This window comes from Octopus sinensis, unplaced genomic scaffold (genome assembly GCF_006345805.1).
Source record: "Octopus sinensis unplaced genomic scaffold, ASM634580v1 Contig13010, whole genome shotgun sequence".
In the NCBI taxonomy this organism is placed as follows: domain Eukaryota; kingdom Metazoa; phylum Mollusca; class Cephalopoda; order Octopoda; family Octopodidae; genus Octopus; species Octopus sinensis.
In genome coordinates this window covers 50,001-65,000 of record NW_021832833.1, presented here as the reverse complement: position 1 = coordinate 65,000, position 15,000 = coordinate 50,001, and the positions used below count along the sequence as shown (strand labels likewise).

The following is a 15,000-nucleotide window of genomic DNA, read 5'->3' as shown; positions in this document are numbered from 1 at the left end:
TAAGAGTGCTGGCACTGCAAGCACATTGTGAGCCACTGTTTTATTGAATGGAGAGAGTTCTGAGGTCCAAATTTTCTTTAATCGGCTGTAATCCTTTTTAGAAATGTATGTATGTATGTATGTATGTATGTATGTATGTATGTATGTATGTATGTATGTATGTATGTATGTATGTATGTATGTATGTATGTATGTATGTATGTATGAATGTATGTATGTACTACTCTTCTTGTAAAGGTACAGTATTTAGGTATTTACATATACAAATATAATGGATTTCATATTCAATTGTGTTCTATACTTAAAATGTTAAATACAATAAGCGCAACAGAGATACAGTAGATATTATTTAGAAAATATTGTTAAAACTGTTCGTTATTTCTTTATTTCAGAATATATTGGTTGTTTTAGGGATTTCTTTTTTCCTCGAGTCATGCACTGGGGTTCTGGAGCAGTACATTCTATTGAGGAATGCTTAAAAATTTGCAGTTGGAAGAAAGACAGATACGCTGGATTACAGGTAAACATCTATTTGTTATAATATTCTCGTGTTTTTCTCCGTCACAATATATGAATGAGAAAGGAAGGGGTGATGGCAAACTGATAGTGAGATCGTTTCAATTCTGTGTGAGTACATGTGTGTGTAGATAAAGGGGGGGGGGCATGTGAATGTGTGTGTGTATGTGTTTGTGTGAGTATGTGTGTGTGTATATGTTTGTGTGAGTATGTGTGTGTGTGTGTGTGTTTGTGTGAGTATGTGTGTGTGTATGCAATAAAAGTGGGATGATGAACATTCAACTCCGAAAGGAAAAATCAAACAGCGTTTCAACTCTGTGAATATATATGTGTGTATGTGTGTGCGTGTACAAGGGACGTATGTGAATGTTTGTGTGAACCAGCGTTCTTTCAGAAACAAATGATGATCGATGTCACATCTCAAAAGACAACCACTAGATTACATTGACAAGTATATTTGATTTACCATCCATATTTATATATGAAATACTATAATTAGCCGTCAGTTTTGACGGCACGGGGTCACGTTGTTTATTAATCTTATAATAATTATGCTTATCATTATGTAACGTGACCCGTCGGTAACGCTTTCACATGATTAGAGATTAAAAGAGGGAGAGAGAAGTGCCCATGACGTGAGGAAGAGGGAATGTAAGGGAAAGACAGAAGAAGAGAAAGAATAAAGAGAGAGAGAGAGAAAGAGAGAGAGAGAGAAAGAGAGAGAGAGAGAAAGAGAGAGAGAGAAAGAAGATAAAGCGAAGAGTGAGGTAGAAAGAGAGAGAAAGAAAAAGAGTGAAGGGAAAAGCGGAGAGAGAAGCCTCCATGATATGTAGTAAGGGGAACGCAATATTTATTACGTAGTTAAAAAGGTTAGTTGAAGGTAGTGATATAGAGGAGAGTTAGGAATATAAATTTAGCAGAGGGGTGATGTTGTGATGGCGAGAGAGAGAGAGAGAGAGAGAGAAAGAAAGAGAGATAGATAGAGAGAGATGATGGTGGTAGTGGTGTTGGTGGTGGCGGTGATGGTAAGTGCATGATGAAAAGTTATATTTTTTATTTAATTGAACCAAGTTTTTTTTAATATCACCTATTACTTAACGCATGCGCTTCCGAAACTTGCCATTCACTTTAGAAAGAAAGTAGTTTCCCGTTCGCCTGCCATATGCTTTAACAATCAATAAATTACGAGAGTAGACTGTTGATAAAGTGGGGCTATTCTAGCCATGGTCAACTATATGTTGCATTCTCCAAGAGCTCGTAAATTATCTGATGTAAGAGTTAAAGTTTTCAACACTGACAAACAAGGGAAAAGAAGAAGGAGAACTGGCATGAAGAACATAGTCTGCAAAGAAATATCGAGTTGATAGGGGTACACAAACTAAAATGTGTATTGGCTCTGAGCCATCACCTTGGCTTATAAGTTACCAACGATGTGGTTTTCAGAGTATGCCATGTTGCATTAAATTTTTACCCCCGTGAAGTTGTAACCCCTATATTTTACATATAAAATAATTATTTTACTATAAAACTTTCGCTTTCTAGATATGAAATTATGACAATGTAAATTTTAAAATGTAAGTTTTTCTGTTTATGGGAAAAACGGAAAAAATATGAGTGAATATTTATTTCATGAGTACTGTGTATTAAGTCAATAAAATTGTGCACAAAGTATATACACACACACACACACACACACACACACACAACACACACACACACACACACACACACACACACATATATATATATATATATATATACTAAAGTCCATTTAGTAATCATCGTATTCCAATTTCCTTCATTTTTCAATAAAGAGCAGATGAACGGATTTTGATACAGACACAACAGAGGTTACGCTTTCAGGCTTTTTGGATAAAGTTTTCAAGAATAACCCAATAGGTTTACTATAAATTCCATGAAAGATTCACGGGTCCCGCTAATTTATATTAAAATTGATCGAAAACTAACTGAGAAGGCAGAGTGGTAAAGTGCTGGCAAGATAGCTTATCGCATTTAGTTACGTCTTTTCAAAATCCAATTGAATTCAACTTACATCTCTCCGTGATGTACGTAAACACCTTTCTGACTGACTGACTGACCACTACACACTTATGAGCACACTTGTATGAAATAGGGTTGAAAAAATAGTACTAGACTACCAAAAGCTAGAGTAAAAATTCTGTTTCCTTGAGCTGAAAATTCCACAAATTTTGGCTCAACGTTTCACTTCACTGACCATCAGGCAGAAGTCCGATGAGTAATTACGAGAAACTCCAAGCAACAGCTTGTGAAGTTTTTCATCTTCAATAAAAAAAATTTACACAAACACAGACACACACACACACATGCACGCACACACACATACAAACACACACACATAGTTGAAATTTACAGGAAAACAAAAGAAGATAGATATATAAACAACAAGCAGGTGTATTAGTTTGAGGATCGAGAAGACGAGAAGGTCTTTTATGTTTCGAGCCTATGCTCTTCAACAGAATGGTTCATGAGGAAATAAACAGAGAGAGAATATAAAAAAACTTGTGGAATTAGCGTTCAATCATGCCGAAAACACACACACACACACACACACACACACACACAAACATATATGTATATAAATACATCTTTATTGAGTTAGAAAACAGAGATGTAATGGATACAAATTAATTTATTAATTAATCAGCATATTAATAAATTAATTTGTGTCCATTACATCTCTCTCAATAAAAATAACTGATATCTTATCATATTCTATATAATATATTCATGTAATATATTCATTGAAGGATTGTCTCATCAAAATTTAATATATTAAACCTGTGTATCTTGGATAAATATCCCTATAAGAGTTTTGAATACTCTCATTGTGACTATATATACATATATACATACATACATACATACATACATACATACATATCTACATACATATATATATATACATACATACATGTATATATATATATATATATATATATATATATATATATATAATATATATATATATATATATATATATATATATATATATATAAGTTTTTCAGTTTCAATAACTATCTAATTAACAGATCAGAATTTATTTTGATATAATTATCTATTTTATTTATGCTTTCAGTATGGAAAACAATGTTTTTGTAGCGGAAGGTATTCCAAATATGGTGGAGCCCATAATTGTAATATGAAATGCAAGTCAGGGCAGACGTGTGGCGGATTCTTGGCAAACAGTGTTTACGAAATTGGTTAGTTATGGTTTATTCATTTTTGATATCTCTTTCTTTATTGCCCACAAGGGGCTAAACATAGAGGGGACAAACAAGGACAGACAAATGGATTAAGTCGATTACATCGACCCCAGTGCGTAACTGGTACTTAATTTATCGACCCCGAAAGGATGAAAGACAAAGTCGACCTCGGCGGAATTTGAACTCAGAACGCAACGACAGACGCAATACCGCGAAGAATTTCGTCCGGTCTGCTAACGTTTCTGCCAGCTCGCCGCCTTATTTTTTTTTTGTGTGGCGAAAGAGTACAACAGGAGTCGCCACCACCCCCTGCCGGAGCATCGTGGAGCTTTTTAGGTGCTTTCGCTCAATAAACACACACAACGCCCGGTCTGGGAATCGAAACCGCGATCCTCCGACCACGATCCGCTGCCCTAACCACTGGGCCATTGCACCTCCACATTTTTAATATCGATTATATTTTTAAAAGCCTGATTGTAATTATTACAAGGTTTTAATCGGCTAAATAGTTACACATTAATATGAAATTAACAGGATTCTTAATGAAACTAGCAGGTTATAATTAATTACACTTATTGAAATTGCTACATTCAAAATTACATGCCAAACACCCAATATTTAAGGCTACATCAGAAACAACTAAAAGGGTGAGTAAATCTGTCCTCATAGGAACTTCGTTTTAAATTTCCACGGAACCAAATTCACACTCCAAGTCTTTCGAATGATTCCTTCATAAGTGTGTTAGATATTACACGAAAATAACCCGGCATAAAACGCTTGAAGATATTTACCCATTCTTGCAAACTGGGAGGCCCTTACTCAGTATCGCAACTTTGAAAAGACCATCATTCGAATCGCGAAGTGTGACTGGGTGCATAAACTGCAAAGTACCAGATCTCGCATCTTACAATGTATAGCTAATCCTTTTTGTACTTTGCTTGAAGAATATCTATCACTTTTGCGAGTTCCCCAATTCTTCTAATTCATGACAATGATGGTTCCGTAAATAGCACTCCTCGACACAAAAATTTTCTCGGTGGCTAATTTTGGATAAAATTTTATGCTTTACTTTTCATTGTTATAGCAAATTATTATTTAAAAGTTAAGCTAATTTTTTGGCTCAAAAAGCAAAAAGGAAGGCCATGTAGGGGGACATGGAGTTATGTACAGGGTGGTGTTCATGCAAAGAGTTCAGGCCATTTCTGATCAAGAGTGGCTTTGAACCGAGCGGTCGTCGGCAGCTTCACTATCTCGTCCGGCAGCTTATTCCACGGATACGCAACTCGGACGGAGAAACCCCTTCTCGTTCGATTGAGATGAAATCGTCGCAGATAGAGCTTTTCAGAGTGACCCAGCAGCCTACGCTCTGGAGCAGGAGTGAAGAACAGCTCTTTGTTAAAAAAAATCCAATCATATTTCTTACACAGAGAGATGATGACAAAGAAAATAAATATATACAGAGATAGACAATAAGTACAACGGTAAATAGAACTTTCGTTAAAGGATATTCTATCGTTATATCCTTATATATATATAGAACACTGTGGAATAAGGCTCATATTTATTTTATACACTAGTCAATCCATGCCATTGGAGACCTTGTAAGAATGGCGGCACATGTATCAAGAAAGGACATAGATTCACCTGTATATGCAGACCTGGTTACTCTGGAAGATACTGTAATATATGTAAGTATAACATAAGAAATAGCCATAATTTATAGGCATAGATTTATCATAGATTTTGTTTTACAAGTATATTTAAAGAGCCAAGGTAGGTTCCTCATGAATACATATTAAGAAATGTGCATGGTTGAATGGCTTGTTTAATGAAAATATATTGGGAGAAACTTCGCCTGTTATTCCACGTAATGAATCCCCATCCCTCTGTCGCCCCTCTCTCTAATATACACGTATATATACACATACTCGCATTAACTGAATCTCCCGTAGTTGCCGTGTAATTATCGCAATTGGGTGACTTGGCGGACTTTCCGCATAGTACACCGAAACAGGTTGGATTTTCTTAATTGCGATGGTTAATCTTCAGTTTTTCATTCTTACACCCTTTCAAATGATGATTTGGGGAAATTTTTATTGGAAGAAAATGTTTGAAAATTTATGAATCTCGGCTCCCAGCCTCAGGACAGATTTTTTTTTGGCCAATTTTCTGTTTGCAGTACGCTCTTAAAAACAAAGAGAGACGCTTTTGCTTATGAAAAAGATTTTGAAAATTTACAAATTGTTTTGAAACCCGAAGCTCATATTTTTTATTTAAAGAAAGTAATTAAAAGCACTAGACAGGAAATTTGTAAAATTGAATTTCTCCATTATTTCATTGTAATTATACACAAGATTGTGAAATTCTAATTTTAATTCTTTTATATACAAGTGAATCCATGCTATAAGAAACCTTGTAAGAACGGCGGCATAAGTATCAGGAAAGGACGTAGATTCACCTGTAAATGCCGACGTGGTTATATTGGACGATACCGTCGTTCGTGTAAGTATAACACTAAAAATAATCCTAAATGTCTTTTTAGCAATATATTAAAGGAGCTTGGAATGTTATACATTCATAGAAAGGAATTTGCTTTAATGAAAAGCAAGGTGTATGAATGTACCCTGCTTAGTTTTCACAAGATTAATAAATTTTCAAAACTATTCTTCCAAAAATTTCCCCAAATCATCATTTGAAGGGTGTAGGGAAGAAAAACTGAAGATTAACCGTCGCAATTGAGAAAATCCTAATAATTTGCTATAGCATCGAAAAGTACAAAGGGAAACACACAAACGGAGAGACAGACAGACAGACAGACAGACAGATAGATAGATAGATAGATAGATAGATAGATAGATAGATAGAGATAGATAGATAGATAGAGATAGATAGATAGATAGATAGATAGATAGATAGATAGATAGATAGATAGATAGATAGATAGATAGATAGATAGATAGATAGATAACTTTTATTATTGCCACACAGGGGTGGACACGGAGGGGACGATACAAATGTAGAGCTTTTCTTTTCGGAGATGGAAAAGGAAAAAGAAAAAAAAAGGAAACAAATATTAAATTTCCATCAATATGGATCGGGAAAAAAAGGGATCAAAAGGGATCGTGTTTCACAGAAAGAATAAAACTTTTTATCGTTTTTTTCAAAGTAACAAACAATATTAGGTTCATCATTGGAAAGAAAAGCTTACAGTAAAGACCACGGTAACTTCAGACAGGGAGGGAAATAAAAGCAAGAGTACAATGTACTCTCTCTCTCTCTCTCTCTCCTCTCTCTCTCTCTCTCTCTCTCTCTCTCTCTCTCTATGATTTAAAGGATCATACTCAAAGTGGTTTCGTCACTCGCGCGCACCATCTTTGCTACATTCACCCAACTTTTTGAAACTTTCACGCGACAAAACCTGCCTCCACATTCTCACATTCCTTTTGAAGTGGTACTTGAAAATGTTGATGAGCGATTGGCCAGAGAGATAAGTGTTTGTCTCTTGTCCTTTCGCTCGAGTCCACCACACACATTCTTTCACCATAGCCACCAGTACGATGAAAACTGCCTTGTCTTCCTAGTTGAGGGAAGGGAGCGGTACAAACCAGACAATAGACTCGGCCGACAGGCGGACATGTCCCACACATGACAGCAGCCGCTCGGCATAAGCCCACAGGTCCGACATGGATATACACTGCACGAAGGCGTGCAGAACGGTTTCGTCGCTCCGGCCGCATCTCGGGCAAGTAGGCCCAGTGTGTCTCGAACTGTGCCTGTAGAGCTTATCCTGAATAGGTAATGCTTCTCGATAGCACTAGCAGGCCAGGGATCTTAGGTTATTGTCCATAGGTCCAGACCCGAAAGTTGTCGTGACAGGCGGGTCAGGTGTCTCTCGTCGATGCCCAGATTCTGCCCGAGAACTTCGTCGCACCTCCCCTCCACTAATCCTCTATAAAACGCCTTTGTTCTAAAGAAGTCGCACAAATTTGGTCCTGGACGGCAGAAATGCTTGAGAGCAACCTGACACTCGCGGTGTCTATCTCTATCTATCTATCTATCTATCTATCTATCTATCTATCTATCTATCTATCTTTCTATCTATCTATCTATCTATCTATCTATCTATCTATCTATCTATCTATCTATCTATCTATCTATCTATCTATCTATCTCTATCTATCTATCTATCTATCTATCTATCTATCTATCTATCTATCTATCTATCTATCTATCTATTCATCTATCTCTCTATCTCTCTATCTGTCTGTCTGTCTGTCCGTTTGTGTGTTTCCCTTTGTATTTATCTATCTGTCTGGCAATCTGTCTGTCGATTTTTCATTCTTTCTTTCTTTCTTTCATTCTATCTATATACGCATATATATATACACTCACATATACGTGCTCGCACGCACAATTTCAGAGCACACATACATATACACACTCACACTCACACACACCCACACATACCGAAACACAGAAATAATCATACACACATACAAATATGTAGGCATAATCGTTATTACCCACGAGAGTTGTATGGCTTCATAATAGCATTCTGCATATATTCCTTAACATGGGCATAATGTATAAGCCGCAAAACTGCAGAATTCCTTCTTGAGGAGGCTTCTCCTCCTAGAGTTGTATAGGGCTAAAAGCGACGGAAGAGTATCAATAGCTGTGGAAACGTCCCAGCAATGTTGGTAAAATTGCGAAATCCCGATTTTTGCTGGTTTCTCGTTAGATAATTTAGGATAAAATTTTATGCTTTAACTTTCGATGTTATAGCAAATTATTATTTAAAAAACAAATACAATAATTTTTCTAACTCAGAGAGATGATGACAAAGAAAATAAATATATACAGAGATAAACAATAAGTACAACGGTAAATAGAACTTTCGTTAAAGGATATTCTATCGTTATACCCTTATAAATATATAGAACACTGTCGAATAACGCTCATATTTATTTTATACACTAGTCAATCCATGCTATAGGAGACCATGTAAGAATGGCGGCACATGTATCAGGAAAGGACATAGATTTACCTGTAAATGCAGACCTGGTTACTCTGGAAAATGCTGTAATATATGTAAGTATAACATAACAAGTAGCCATAATTTATAGGCATAGATTTATCATAGATTTTGTTTTACAAGTATATTTAAGAGCCAAGACAGGTTTCTCATGAATACATATTAAGAAAGGTGATAGGTTGAATGGCTCGTTTAATGGAAATATCTTGGTAGAAACTTTGTGTGTTATTCGACGTCCTGAACCCCCATCCCTCTGTCAACCCCCTCTCTAATATAGATGTATATATACACATACTCGCATTAACTGAATTTTCCGTCGTTGCCGGTAATTTTCGCAATTGAGTGACTTGGCGGACTTTCAGAATAGTACACCGAAACAGGTTGGATTTTCTTAATTGCGATGGTTATTCTTCAGTTTTCTTCCTTACACCCTTTCAAATGATGATGTGGGGAAATTTTTATTGGAAGAAAATGTTTGAAAATTTATGAATCTCGGCTCCCAGCCTCAGGACAGACTTTTTTGTCCAATTTTCTTTTTGCAGTCCGCAATTAAAAACAAAGAGTGACGCTTTTGTTTAAGAAAAAAATTTTGAAAATTTACAATTGTTTTGAAACCCGAAGCTCATATTTTTTTTTTAAGAAAATAATTAAAAGCACTAGACAGGAAATTTGTAAAATGGAATTCCTCCATTACTTCATTGTAAATATACACAAGATTGTGAAATTCTAATTTTAATTCTTTTATATACAAGTCAATCCATGCTATAAGAAACCTTGTAAGAACGGTGGCGCATGTATCAGGAGAGGACGTAGATTCATCTGTAAATGCCGACGTGGTTATATTGGACGATACTGTCGTTCGTGTAAGTATAACACTAAAAATAATCCTAAGGTGTCCTTTTATAAATATATTAAAGGAGTTATACATTCATAGAAAGGAATTTGATTTAATGAAAAGCAAGGTGTATGAATGTACATTGCTTAGTTTTGGGGATTAATTGGACTTTATTTCAAAACGTAATTTTCCTCGCTATGTATGGTCCGGACCTCCAAATGGAGAAGAATTGGGGCGAAATAACAACTAGGGTGGCCACTCTCACCCAGCAAAAATCTGAGAGGAAGCTATCCGTAAAAGGTCGGGAGGAGTTGGCGAACGCGTACATCGCATCCGTCATCGAGTACCGTCTGACCGTCGTGCCTTGTCCCGACCCTACCATTACGAAACTGGAACGCATACTCTTCCGCTTCATGTGGAAGGGAAGCGTTCCGATGGTTAGGCGATCCATTTGCTGTCATCACCCGCTAAATGGAGGGCTAGGCATGCCGTGGTTGATGATGCGCAGACATGCGCTGAGACCTCGACGTCTCTGGCACTTCATAGACGACGGTGAACAGGTATGGATGCCATTTGTGCGACACGCGTTTCCGCAGCTCGTCTCCTTGGCCGAACTACAATCGTGGATCAAACAGAGACCGAGGCTAGGCGAATGGCACCGCGAGTGTCAGGTTGCTCTTCAGTAACTCTGCCGTCCGGGATCAAATTTGTTCGACTTCATTAGAACAAAGACGTGTTATAGAGGATTGGTGGAGGGGAGGTGCGACGACATTCTCGGGCAGAATCTCGGCGTCGACGAGAGACACCTGACCCGCCTGTTCAGGACAACATTCGGACCTGGACCTATGGACAATCACCAAAGATCCTTGGCCTGGTAGTGCTATCGAGAAGCAGTACCTGTTCAGGATAAGCTCTACAGGCACGGTTCGAAACACACTGGACCTACTTGCTCGAGATGCGACCGGAGCGACGAAACCGTTCTGCACGCATTCGTGCAGTGTCCATCCATTTCGGACCTGTGGGATTATGCCGAACGGCTGCTGTCATGTGTGGGACAAGTCCGCCTGTCGGCCGAGACTGTTTCGAATATTGCACCGCTCCCTTCCCTCAACCAGGAAAGCAAGGCAGTTTTCATCGTACTTGTGGCTATGGCGAAAGAATGTGTGTGGTGGACTCAAGCGCAAAGATTAGAGAGAAATACTTATCTCTCTGGCCAATCCCTCATCAACTCTTTCAAGTACCACTTTAAAAGGAAGATGAGAATGAGGAGGCAAGATTTGTTTCGTGAAAGTTTCAAAAAGGTGGGTGAATGTAACAAAGATGGTGCGTGCGAAAGACGAAACCACATTGAGCATGATCCTGTAAATCGTAAGCGAGAGAGAGAGAGAGAGAGAGAGAGAGAGAGAGAGAGAGAGAGAGAGAGAGAGAGAGAGAAAGAGAGAGTACATTGCATTCATGTGTTTATTTACTCCCTGCCTGAGGTTACCGTGGTCTTTTCTGTAAACTTTTCTTTCCACTGATGAACCTAATCTTGTTTGTTACTTTGAGAAAATTGATAAAATTTTTTTTTCCTTCTGTGATACGCGATCCCATTTGATCGCTTTTTTTTCCCGATCCCTTTTGATCAAAATTTTACATTTGTTTCCTTCTTTTTCTTTTTCCTTTTCCATCTCCGAAAAGAAAAGCTCTGCATTTGTATTGTCCACTCTGTGTCCAAACCATGTGTTTCCAATAAAGAAAGTTATCAAACTATCTATCTATCTATCTATCTATCTATCTATCTATCTATCTATCTATCTATCTATCTATCTATCTATCTATCTATCTATCTATCTATCTATCTATCTCTCTATCTATCTATCTATCTATTTATGTATCTGTCTATCTATCTATTTGTCTGTCTCTTTGTTTGTCTGTCTGTCTGTCTGTCTGTCTGTTTGTCTGTCTGTCTGTCCGTTTGTGTGTTTCCCTTTGTATTTATCTATCAGTCTGGCAGTCTGTCTGTCGATCTTTCTTTGTTTTTTCTTTCTTTCTATCTACGCATATATATATATATATAATATATATATATATATATATACACACACACATACACGCTCTCGCAAACACAAATACAGAGCACACACACATATGCACACTCACATACACCCACATATACCGAAACACAGATGTACGCATATACATATACATATATGTAAGCATAATCGTTATTACCCACGAAAGCTGTATGGCTTCATAATAGCATTCTGCATATATTACTCAACATGGGCATAACGTATAAGCCACAAAACTGCAGAATCCCTTCTTGAGGAGGCTTCTCCTCCTAGAGTTGTATAGGGCTAAAAGCGACGAAAGAGTATCAATAGCTGTGGAAACGTCCCTGCAACGTTGGTAAAATTGCGAAATCCCGATTTTTGATGGTTTCTCAGTAGATAATTTTGGATAAAATTTATGCTTTACTTTTCGATGTTATAGCAAATTATTATTTAAAAAACAAATCCAATAATTTTTCTTACTCAGAGAGATGAAGAGAAAGAAAATAAATATATACAGAGATAAACAATAAGTACAACGGTAAATAGAACTTTCGTTAAAGGATATTCTATCGTTATACCCTTATAAATAAATAGAACACTGTCGAATAAGGCTCATATTTATTTTATACACTAGTCAATCCATGCCATAGGAGACCATGTAAGAGCGGTGGTTTGTGTATCAGGAAAGGACGTAGTTTCACCTGTAAATGCAGACCTGGTTACTCTGGAAGATACTGTAATATATGTAAGTATAACATAACCAATAGCCATAATTTATAGGCATAGATTTATCATAGATGTTGTTTTACAAGTATATTTAAGAGCCAAGGTAGGTTTCTCATGAATTCATATTAAGAAAGGTGCTTGGTTGAATGGCTTGGTTAATGAAAATATATTGGGAGAAACTTCGCGTGTTAATCCAGGTAATGAATCCCCATCCCTCTGTCGCCCCTCTCTCTAATATACACGTATATATACACATACTCGCATTAACTGAATTTTCCGTCGTTGCCGGGTAATTTTAGCAATTGAGTGACTTGGCGGACTTTCAGAATAGTACACCGAAACAGGTTGAATTTTCTCAATTGTGACGGTTAATCTTCAGTTTTTCTTCCTTACACTCTTTCAAATGATGATTTGGGGAACTTTTCATAGGAAAAAAATGTTTGAAAATTTATGAATCTCGGCTCCCAGCCTCAGGACAGATTTTTTTTGTCCAATTTTCTGTTTGCAGTACGCACTAAAAAACAAGGAGTGACGCTTTTGCTTAAGAAAAAGACTTTGAATATTTACAAATTGTTTTGAAACACGTAGTTAATATTTTTTATTTAAAGAAAGTAATTAAAAGCACTAGACAGGAAGTTTGTAAAATGGAATTCCTCCATTATACACAAGATTGTGAAATTGTAATTTTAAGTCTTTTATATACAAGTCAATCTATGCTATAAGAAACCTTGTAAGAACGGTGGCGCATGTATCAGGAGAGGACGTAGATTCATCTGTAAATGCCGACGTGGTTATATGGGACGATACTGTCGTTCGTGTAAGTATAACACTAAAAATAATCCTAAGGTGTCCTTTTATAAATATATTAAAGGAGCTTGGAATGTTATACATTCATAGAAAGGAATTTGCTTTAATGAAAAGCAAGGTGTATGAATGTACCATGCTTAGTTTTGGGGACCATTTCGGACATGCGGGTTTATGCCTAACGGCTGCTGTCATGTGTGGGTCATGTCCGCCTGTCGGCCGAGACTGTTGTGAGTGTTGCACGGCTCCATTCCCTCAACCAGGAAAGCAAGGCAGTTTTCATCGTACTTGTGGCTATGGCGAAAGAATGTGTGTGCTGGACTTAAGCGAAAAGATTAGAGAGAAATACTTATCTCTCTGGCCAATCGCTCATCATCTTTTTCAAGTACCACTTCAAAAGGAAGGTGAGAATGAGGAGGCAAGATTTGTTTCGTGAAAGTTTCAAAAAGGTGGGTGAATGTAGCAAAGATGGTGCGTGCGAAAGACGAAACCACATTGAGCATGATCCTGTAAATCGTAAGAGAGAGAGAAAGAGAGAGAGAGAGAGAGAGAGAGAGAGAGAGAGAGAGAGAGAGAGAGAGTGAGAGAGTGAGAGAGAGAAAGAGAGAGTACATTGCATTCATGTGTTTATTTACTCCCTGCCTGAGGTTACCGTGGTCTTTTCTGTAAACTTTTCTTTCCACTGATGAACCTAATCTTGTCTGTTACTTTGAAAAATTGATAAAAGAATTTTTTTCTTCTGTGATACACGATCCCTTTTCATCGAAATTTTACATTTGTTTCCTATTTTTTCTTTTTCCTTTTCCATCTCCGAAAAGAAAAGCTCTACATTTGTATTGTCCCCTCTGTGTCCACCCCTGTGTGACCAATTGAGAAAGTTATCTATCTATCTATCTATCTATCTATGTATCTATCTATCTATCTATCTATCTATCTATCTATCTATCTATCTATCTATCTATCTATCTATCTATCTATCTATCTATCTATCTATCTATCTATCTATCTATCTATTTATGTATCTGTCTATCTATCTATCTATATCTATCTATCTATCTATATATCTATCTATCTATCTATCTTGCTATCTATCTATCTAATCTATCTATCTATCCATCTATCTATCTATCTAATCTATCTATCTATCTATCTGGCTGTCTCTTTGTTTGTCTGTCTGTCTATCTGTCTGTTTGGTTGTCTGTCTGTCCGTTTGTGTGTTTCCCTTTGTATTTATCTATCAGTCTGGCAGTCTGTCTGTGGATCTTTCTTTGTTTTTTCTTTCTTTCTATCAACGCATATATATATATATATACACACACACATACACGCGCTCGCACGCACAAATAGAGAGCACACACACATATGCACACTCACATACACCCACATATACCGAAACACAGATGTACGCATACACATATACATATATGTAAGCATAATCGTTATTAGCCACAAAAGATGTATGACTTCATAATAGCATTCTGCATATATTCCTTAACTTGGGCATAACGTATAAGCCACAAAACTGCAGAATTCCTTCTTGAGGAGGCTCTCCTCCTAGAGTTGTATAGGGCTAAAAGCGACGGAAGAGTATCAATAGCTGTGGAAATGTCCGAGCAATGTTGGTAACATTGCGAAATCCGGATTTTTGCTGGTTTGTCGGTAGATAATTTTGGATAAAATTTTATGCTTTAACTTTCGATGTTATAGCAATTTATTATTTAAAAAACAAATCCAATAATTTTTCTTACTCAGAGAGATGAAGAGAAAGAAATTAAATATATACAGAGATAAACAATAAGTACA

At 36.9% G+C, this 15,000-nt stretch overlaps 1 protein-coding gene across 1 annotated transcript in view; it reads left to right on the top strand.

Annotated features, from left to right (window-relative positions):
• The window catches only part of LOC115229549, a 33,743-nt gene that overhangs the window by 4,642 nt on the left and 14,101 nt on the right, over window positions 1-15,000 (top strand). The window contains exons 3-8 of the mRNA XM_036499241.1: window positions 393-520; window positions 3,635-3,758; window positions 5,339-5,449; window positions 6,153-6,263; window positions 9,549-9,659; window positions 12,302-12,412. Of these exons, the coding sequence (XP_036355134.1) occupies window positions 393-520; window positions 3,635-3,758; window positions 5,339-5,449; window positions 6,153-6,263; window positions 9,549-9,659; window positions 12,302-12,412 (696 nt within the window). The remainder of the gene's footprint in view (window positions 1-392; window positions 521-3,634; window positions 3,759-5,338; window positions 5,450-6,152; window positions 6,264-9,548; window positions 9,660-12,301; window positions 12,413-15,000) is intronic.